Source organism: Hyposmocoma kahamanoa, unplaced genomic scaffold (assembly GCF_003589595.1).
Source record: "Hyposmocoma kahamanoa isolate Upper Pololo Valley unplaced genomic scaffold, ASM358959v1 65, whole genome shotgun sequence".
In the NCBI taxonomy this organism is placed as follows: Eukaryota; Metazoa; Arthropoda; class Insecta; order Lepidoptera; family Cosmopterigidae; genus Hyposmocoma; species Hyposmocoma kahamanoa.
The window spans coordinates 2,700,121-2,710,119 of NW_020653853.1; the positions used below are offsets into that span (position 1 = coordinate 2,700,121).

Here is a 9,999-nt window from a genome sequence, read left to right on the forward strand (position 1 = left end):
ACCTCTTTAACAAAAGCGACGGCGATTGCACAGTCCCCTTCATACTTCGGCTGGAGGGCGAACACGCTACTCACAAGCTTCGAAACGTGTTGTTTGTTATCCACCCCGTATATTAGACATATATCCCATATACTTGGTATTGTGAAAATGAATTTGCAGTATACTACAGATGCCATGTGTTCTCTTGTCATCCATTGGGACTGGAATAATAAATTGAACAGTATTACTAATATGTAAGTACTATACAGTAAGTAGTATTACACCTTATTTTAAGTTAGCTATAGTTGGTTCACTATTACCAGGCGTGTTTCCACTTGAGACCATCATTAGCAACAAATATAGGGTTACTACCTCCGTGGCCGAACGGTTATAGTGATGAAAGAGGTTAAGTCTTTTAAGGCCTTTTAAAAAACCTCGACTAATTTTTAACGCCTTACGACTAGTCTAGTCTTTAACCCTCAAGTCTTGAGTCATAAGACTAAAACTGAAGACTAATTCGAGTCGAAGTCTTTTAACCCTAGGAAGCTTAAAGACATAGGACTAAAACGACTGGCGCCTCATACCCTCGGAGTCGCGAGTCATGAGCCGTGTGGCGTGATTTTATTTCTAACCACAAGGTATTTATTTTACGACTTTTATTATAAGTAAATAAACGTGATTATTTACTCCATACTACTTACGTCATTTTTATTTATAAACTTCGGGTTTAATAACACATAAAATAGGTATAAGTCCTTTGCAAACAACTCGAGTCGTTTAAGTCTTTCAAGTCGTTTAAGTCTTTTAGTATAACGACTGAGTCTTAGTAATAAAAACTCATACCCCAGGTCTTAATTTTAGAATCGAGTCCTGTAAAATGGAGTCGAGTCGTTATAAAACACCTTAAAAGACTGAGTCTCTTTCATCACTAAACGGTTATCATGACTGCCACGCAGAGGTCCCAGGTTCTAGAAATATTTGTATGGCCTACATTTATTTCTCTCGTGAGTTTGGGTGTAATTTGTGGTTGTCTATGTGTGTGTCCATGGCACCCGCGACACAGGGTTTCCCTAGTGCGGGGCTATGTTGAGCGTGTGCGTTACAAGAGTAGTGCCAGTAATCGATAAACAGCGGTGGTTTCTTATGGAAATACAATTCAAAAGTGAATTTTCTTTTTGACCTTTGTTAGTTCATACAAAAAGTTTGTTAAATATGTGGTAGGAATGAAAGAACATATGTGGTGTTAGTTGATTGGTTCAACTAGAACCCGCAGCACATGTAATGTTATTCATCAACAGCCTATAATAGGCCTCTCCCAATGCTGCGCCATTTCGCCCAGTCCTCATCTCGTCGCATCCATCTGCTGCCAGCAGCCTTTCGCAAACCGTCACTCCATCTGGCTAGAGGGCATCCTACACTACGTTTGCCGAGCCGTAATCTCCACTCAAGAACTCGCTTTCCCCATCGGTTATAGGTTCTTCGACAGATATGCCCAGCCCACTGTCACTTCAGTTTGCTTATTCTACCAGCTATGTCGACGACCTTCGGATAACCTCGTTCAGTACCTTGTCCTTCAAAGACTACGTAATGTACCCCTGATGAACGTTTAGTTAATGCTTCGAAAATAACAATAAATTACAAAAATAAAATTTTGCTCCGTTGGCAACAATTATCTATCTAGCATTACTGAATAAAGTGCTTTGTCTATCTAATCTAATATCGATTTTAAGCGACAAAAACAAAACAAGGTTATTTAGAAAACAACGGCAGTGAAAATGCGCTGGCTCTGCGTAAATACCGCAGTATCAGTATCAGCATCTGGTATTCCCCCAAAACCTTATTCTTTAATTCCGGGTATTTACTCCAAAACGAAAGATCCTTTTATTAATGTCATTACTATTTATAACTAAAAAATGATATCAACATTAAGTATACCTAACCATAATATTTAGGAATGAAAATGAAATTTAGCAGCAGTATAGCTCCTTGTGAAAGAGTTCCTCTAGGAAAGTTCAGCCACCTCATCTATTTCTGTCGCCAAGCAGTAATGTTAGCATTACTGCATTCCGGTTTTGAAAGGTAAGGGTGCTGGTGAAATTACAGGTAAATGGGACTTGTCAACTTATGTCTCAGGGTGAAGGGCGCTGTGGCAGTGCCCCCCAGATCTGCCGTCCACTAACTAATACGCGGTTAAGTGACAAATAATCAAATAACCGTTTTAAATAGCAAAAAATAGACCACAAAATTCTCTTATACTAACAGTTAAAATTAGTTAAGGTGTTCGACTTATCGGAACTTACCCTATCGATGCATAGCTGAAATGTCATCAAACAATTTCAATATTCTAAAACTGGGTTATGGTTTTTTTATGATATCTCAAAGAATATTTTGTCACTTAGCCGCGTGATTTCAAGCTCGAGTGGCATTGCAACCGTTATGGACAGGCGTGGTACCGTCAAGCGCATGACTTGCTCGTCCCGTCATTTGCATTACAAAAAAAATAAAATAAAATGCGTATCCGTAGTAGAGTCAGCTTTAATTACAAGAGGTTGTGTCAAATATTTTAAGTATCAAAACTTAACACCCTTAGTGAAGGCCACGCCTGCGAAATGACAACTTTTTAGGGGAGAGGTACAAAGATGCTGAGCACGACGTTATATATAAAATTATTATAAATAAAATTCATAAAATGTTAATTGAATTTGACCACCATAATATTAAATTATTTTTGTGAAATTACTCTACTAACTTGTTATAATTATTAATACGGCAAAAAAGTTAAAACCCAAAAAACAAAGATGTGCACAGAAAAATTCGTAAAGTCCGCTAGTTCGTTCCGTGGCTTAGTTGGAATACCGTTTGACACAGTTTGCTGTTTTTGAGTAATGACTTACGGCACTGAGACGTGGTCGCTCACCATGGGCCTCATAAGAAGGCTCAAGGTCACCCGAAGATCGAGATCGAATCAGTAATGAAGATATCTATCAAGGGAACCAGAGTAACCGACATAGTTCTCTGAATTGCAAAACTTAATTGGCAATGGGCAGGGCACATTGCTCGCAGAACAGATGACCGATGGGCCGAAGAGTTCACGAGTGGCGACTGCATACCGGTAGACGCAGCGTGGGCAGACCACCCACAAAGTGGACTGAGGTTCTAGTGAAAGTAGCTACCCGCTGAATGCAAGCAGCGCAGGACAGATGGTTGTGGCATTCTTTGGGGGATGCCTATGTTCAGCAATGGACGTCTTTTGGCTGAAATGATGAAGCTGATGGCGGTTTGCTGGAAGACTGGATTGAATGGCTGGAACCGACATCAGCACCAGCACCATCTGTGAAAAATCTATGAATGTTATATTTTATTTATAATCTTACCTTGCTTTCCTTATTAGTAATAAGCCTACTGAACACAATGAGCACGTATTTCCTTATATCTGCGTAGATGGCCTGCACCCGACTGTCATCGTACGCAGGCAAGTATGGGGGATTGGCTTCTTGTAGGAAGGAGAACAGCGATTCCATGCATTCCGGATCGTATATAACTGTGCTCCAAAATCTGTAATAAGGTACAACAATTTTTAGCAGAGCGATTGCTTCCCAATTTAGAGTCTGGCGGTTCAAAAAGCTGTTGTAGCATGTACCTATGACGAATTTCTGTTACGGTAAGTAGGCTGAAATCTAGGTGGATTTTTTCTTAGTGTTCGATATTCGTATTCATAATTATAAAAAACTAGTGGAGTACGCTCTTCGCTAGCAACCCATTTACACGTCCCACTTCTGGACACGGGTCTCTTCTCAGGCGAGAGGCTTTAGGCCATAGTTCGCCACGCTGGCCCAGTGCGAGATGGGAACTTCACGTTTTCTGAGGATAGATAGATACACAGCCACAGCCGCACACATGTCGGTATAGCATTATGTAACTTGTTGCTTAAATGTTTTTGCGCTGTTTTTGTGTTATTTCTGTTCTACTTATATCAGTATTTTTCTGTCTTCCTTTTTATATGTAGCGTTGCAATAAATGGTTTCTATTTCTATTTGATAGACAAAAACACTATTCAGTAGTATGACACAAATGCAGATTGAATACAACAGGAAAAATAAAACATTTTTTGGCGCTGGTTTTCAGTCAGAACCAACGAAAGGTACTAAACCTAGAAGTTATTTGTAATGAATGACCTAATAAACGACTAGAAGGGAAATTGTTTATTAAATGTAATAAAGTGCGGATAGTGAATCTAAAAGTAACGTATTCAATATGTAAGTGCAAGTTGCATGAATAATTTTTTATCTTTTACCCCATAACTATCACTAAAGTGTATAACCACGATGGCTCCGACTCACTCTTTGGTATCGCCTAACTGAACACTGTCTCGTAAGACAGACATTTGTCTAGTTTAGGAGCCAGAGTCCTTAAATTTGTTACGCCTTTTCTACCTGTTTGTTTTATTTTATTTTTTTTACATTTCGAACCAGTAAATATCTTCTCTGTACTGTAACTGTAAGTAAAAATAATGACTGAATATGTTTTAATAAATCAAAGTAAAAATGTATATTTAGAAAGGTTACGAAGAAGTGTACATGGGGATTTGAAAACTAATATTAATATTCAAATTTCAACAAATTACACAGGTTTTTTGTAACGAGTGTAGGAGTTGTCAGTAAAGTACTCTGAATTTCTGTTTGGACGACTCGTCACGTATAGGTGGTGGAATATTATTCCAGCATTTTGAAGCCGAATTGAAGGATTGAGAACTTTCTTCGACGATGTATTCCTTCACCAAAAAGCTCATGGTACATTTTAAATTAAATTCTGAGAAACTCAGGGTCGTATTCTAGAACTCTACTCAATGCTCTAGTCAGGACTTGAGTATGATTCAAAGCACTAGAAATCATACGCAAGTCCTTGTCATTAGGGTCGTATTTCCAGTGCTTGAAATCATACTCAAGGCTGCTCAAATCCTGACTTGAGCATTGAGTAGAGTTCTGGAATACGACCCTAAGAGGTGCGAGCCCGAACTCACGACCTCTGCTTGGGAGGCGGTATGTCAAAAATTGTCAAATATATTCCAATATTATGGTTGTAAAAGACATTTTTTTCATTTCAAGTGACGGAATGAACGAGGTATAAGCTACACGCCTATCCTTAACAGTTGCAGTGCCACTCAGAGCTTTAAATCGCAAAGATCTGAAGAGCGCTACCACAACGCCCGTCACCCTGAGACATAAGTTGACAAGTCCCATGTGCCTGTAATTTCACCTGCAACCTTACCCTTCAAAACCGGAACATAGTAATGCTGACATTTATGGCTTGGTGGCAGAAATAGGTAAGGTGGCAGTACTGCCCTGGACGAACACTTTCACAAGGAGCTCTACTGCTACTAACTTAAATTAAACTTTGATTTAAAAACTTATAGTTAAAAAAACTTAAATTAAATGTTAAATAACTTAAATTAACAATGAAGGCATTTTTATATACTTATTGTATTAAGTTTGCATTGGTACATACAAAAACGGATTTATTTTTATTTATTTATTAACCTACACTATAGTGTCGCTACACTACAGTATACTGACATTCAATTATATTTACTTAAACTATAACATCAGCGTATATAGCATCTAGTATATAGCATCATCTTTTAAAGGCCTCTTTTCCTCTTGGCATTTTCTCTTGGTAACCATTCTGTTACCTTTCTGGTCCACTTTTCTATTCTTTCCCTGCACATGTACACACCACTAAATTGGAGGATGTCACCAGAAAAAGCAAAACGCTAAAGTGGACGTGGACTGGCCACATGTACAGGGAAAGAATAGAAACGTGGAGAAATGTCGATACGAAAATTCATAAAATAATTATAATATTTTTAATGAACAAATGAACTCTTTATTGGACATTAAGTATAGGTACCATGACAACACTGAACATTAATGTAATACTATATAATATAAATAATAATAAGATTAAATTGTACTAAAAATAACCTAGAAAATGCTATCCAATTGGGTTGTCTTACTCATTACAAGGCATACACTTACGACCTGGAGGTCGTAAAGGTTGGAACCTTTAGCTGCGAATGATATGTTTTCTTCATGGAGGGCTGAGTGGAACAAAAGTAAATACACTAAGGGCAAATATTTCGCTGAAATCCAAACATGTATCGTCAAAAAGCCTTGGTTTTGAATCGTAATGGATTTAGTAAGACTGTAACGTCTACAGTATGCCGACTTTGTATTGGTCATGCCTGCACCCCGGTCCATCTGGCAAAACTTAGAGTATGGGATAGCTCAACTTGAGAATGTGGCCTGGATGAAGGCACCCCAGACCAAATATTTTTCGGCTACCCTTCCAGAACAAGTCCTATTTATGATAGACTTCCACCAGAATGTGGAAAGTGGAGGAGGTAGAAACCTCGCCCCATAAATTTTAAGTTTCTGATACGTTTTTACAAATACCCTCCTAGAATTAATAACTGATTTTATTAGTACCAACAAATTTAAATTATAAAACTTATTTATTTAAATATCTGTAATGGTGATGATATATTGTGTTGTTCTGTTTTGTTCCAGAAGCCGGAATAGACTAAAGAGCAGTGTTAATCAATTAAACATCTAAAAAACTAAAGTGTAACTCCCATGACTGACTTGACATTGGCAAAATTCTTTAAGAGAAGCCAGAAACTTAAAAATAGAACAGTTTACTATAACGTGCAACAGACAGCCTTCTTAAGTAGCAATTTATTCTATGCAATCTTTATCTTAAAGTTTACAAAGCATTTCCCAGAAATGCATATATTTTTACCTATGGTATTCCAAACTCAGCAGCCATTGCAGATCCTCTAAATAGGCTGCTGCCCCCAGTAGCCAATCATCAATAGCACCAAAGACACTGTCATCAATTGGCGGCCTTTCATACTCAGTCAGTTCTCTCTTTTCAACCCAAAAGGGGTCCTGAAAAACAATTTATATAAGTATTTCTTTTAATTTTTTGCTAAAGAATTATTCAATAATTCTAAAATATCTTAATTCACAGGTAAATATTTAAAATTGCACATCATTAGACACTGAGAAAAACAAATAAGATACTCTAAAATTTCATAGTGCCCACGGACTCCTTCCTTTGAAAAGATGAAGAACTTCTTGCGGTGTATGTATAAACCTATGCAGGTTTTTATTGTGCCACCAGTTTTAGATTAATAAATATATTATAAAATTTTTAATAATAAATAAATAAGAAAGGTTCACGGATTGCATTGATGCGCATCTTGCTCACTCCTGTAATGGATAGCCGCCAAAGGGTGTGAAAATTATAAGGGTCACATGCACTGCATTTATTTACTCACAATCATACTAATGATTGCATTAATAAATATATTGATGTTAGGCATTCATTACACGGACTTCTTAGGGGTCCATGGACCACAGGTTAACATACCCAGCTCTAGGCGTTGTGATGTAGTGAAAATGGCGATGCCAAAAATTGATTGAATGGGTGCTCATATCTACCAGAAGTATCTAAGGGAAATAAGCGAAATAGTCTAACTTTGGAACCTGATAATTTTTCTAGTCTAATTTCTTTTTTTTTATTATGTTATGTTGGTAAACCTGCTGTATGTAAGTTTAGAAGGGCAAAGGTCAGGCATAAAAGGGCTGCATTACTATTAAAGAAAGATTTTTCAATAAAGTAAACTTTAACAATAAATGGCTCTTTAAACTTTCAGTCATCCAATACACTTTTTTCTTTTTTTACCAAATAAGTAGTGTTTTCATACACAAATAACATGGGCGGGAATAAAAAGTTCTATAACCTCTTAATTTTAATTTTAAGTTACAGAAACTTTCATAAAAATCACAAATTTATTTCTACAAAAAAAGGCAGTGTTGTAATTTCCAAACTTACACTAGATCCATTTTCACTCCTCTGAGTCAGCTGATATAGACAGCTGAGAGCTGATAGCAGAATACAAACAAGTAAAACCCCCAGAGACGATAAAATTCATTGCACCACATTGTTTAATAAAAAAAATAAACCTTTCTTACCAAAGCCTTAACTTTTTGTATAATGCCAGAATTGTTCACTGTCACTACCACGTCCTCCACCGGCAGATTATCCGGGTTCTATTAGACAAAATAAACACGAAAATTAACCGAATACAAAACGAGATGCATGAAATTCAAAGGATCATCAATTACCGAGAATACTCCAATTTCTTCATTCATTTCTTTACAAAAAAATTACAAAATAGCTAAAGTAAGCCGCTCTCGTAATTCAGCACCACTGTTAAAACTACTCACAACTTTTTATCACTGGAGAATTAGTTAGAAATATCGCAAAAGAATTGAAAAATTGCACACTTGTACACGAATTAAATTCTCATTCATTTGACATTGAAATTGAAATCTGAGTTCCAGATTATTTATCGTTGAAACGCCACGTTAAAATAGCAAAGTATTATAAGTTTGTAAGATTCTTCATTCTTGTTAGGTACACCGTGTCAACGATAAAGTTACGACATAAACTGCTGTTTGACATTTGTTAAAAATAAAATGAACATACATTATAAACCTTATAGTGTACAGTAAAGGTCGAAAGTCACAAACTCAAAATTATTAACCCTTCGTTTCAAGCTTAATTCTAGTCTCATGAGTGAGCTCTACAGCTATTCCATTACACAGACCATTTTATTATTCATACAACGAATATGCCCTTTAACGTCACAACAGTTTGAACGGTTTTTGTAAACATTTATGAAAAATTAAGAATATTGTAAATAAAAAGACATGAATGCGCCCGGTACCGACCCAAAAGTAAAGAAGATATTCGTAAGAAACTGCGAAAAGAAAATTACTTCCAAGACTCGTAAAGAAGTAATACGAGATGTTGATCAAAAATCAACGGATCCCGGCGAAGAGGATTCTTCAAGAATTTCCCATAAAAATAATGTACTGAGTGAGCCTACATTGTGTTCAAGCGTAACTTTGGCTAATTATTTGGCTGATGTGAAGAGGTCGTTACCACCATTGCAATCTAATGATGATTTGAGCGTTGACACAGGAGAGTTATGCAGTAAGGTAAAACCCCGTTTATTTTAAGTTATATCTTACCTACCAGAAAACATGTCTTATCTCCATTATAGTATCTGTATTACATTTTATTTCATAGGAAACTGATAAACAATATTTTAAGCACACCTGCAAAAGAATTTATTATTGTAGTAAATTTGACTGGACCATGTACAATATTACAACATGTTAATGCATTAACAATTTTTTTTTAAATTTTCAGATGACAAAGAAACTAAACTTTCATGTCAATAACAAAATGTACAAAAACTTAATAGAATTAAACGCGAGCATCGAAGAAACCAAAATCAGAAAGGACAAGAGACCAACAAGCACAGCAGGGTCAGCTAAAAGAGATCTTGAGCCTGACATAGAAGACTTCTGCAATGATGAGAAAGAAACAGACTTACCGCCAAAAATAACAATAGTAAAACCAAAATTTAAACCAATCAAGAGTGTTGAAGATGGGCACCTGCATAAATTAGTTGCATCATTTGAACTTTTATGACAAAACAATTTCATTTAAATAAATATAAAATATTTGTGTAGATATAATAATGTATCATTTCTCCCTCAAATATTACCAAATTGAGGTATCTTTTACCAAACACTATTCAAAAAAGGATAGCGGTCCAGAACCTATTGTATATTAATACTACAATGTACTTCTGTATGTTAAGCCACAGGTGAAACTATATAACTTTGTCATTATTTTTAACTATATTGAATGCTAAAGTAGGTAAAGGTATAAGTTTTCAAGAATGAGTTAACAAATTGTATGTCATATTATGTGGCCTACTGGCCATTGTCGGTGATGTACCAATTTACAAGGCAAAGCGTTCTACAGTTTTGCTTTCATTATGTTATTCATCATCATTAAGTATTAGGCGTAATATAACAAGTGTTATTGTATGTATACTATAGTAAAGGACGGATAATTGTAACGTAGTTTGTTTATGAG

At 36.1% G+C, this 9,999-nt stretch overlaps 1 protein-coding gene across 1 annotated transcript; it reads left to right on the forward strand.

Annotated features, from left to right (window-relative positions):
- The first annotated feature begins 8,659 nt into the window (after positions 1-8,659).
- Positions 8,660-9,582, forward strand: LOC113231513. The gene is made up of 2 exons (XM_026465838.1): positions 8,660-9,047; positions 9,262-9,582. Exons 1-2 carry the CDS (start codon positions 8,757-8,759, stop codon positions 9,544-9,546), a joined length of 576 nt encoding a protein of 191 aa, XP_026321623.1. The 5' UTR covers positions 8,660-8,756; the 3' UTR covers positions 9,547-9,582.
- The last annotated feature ends 417 nt before the right edge of the window (positions 9,583-9,999 follow it).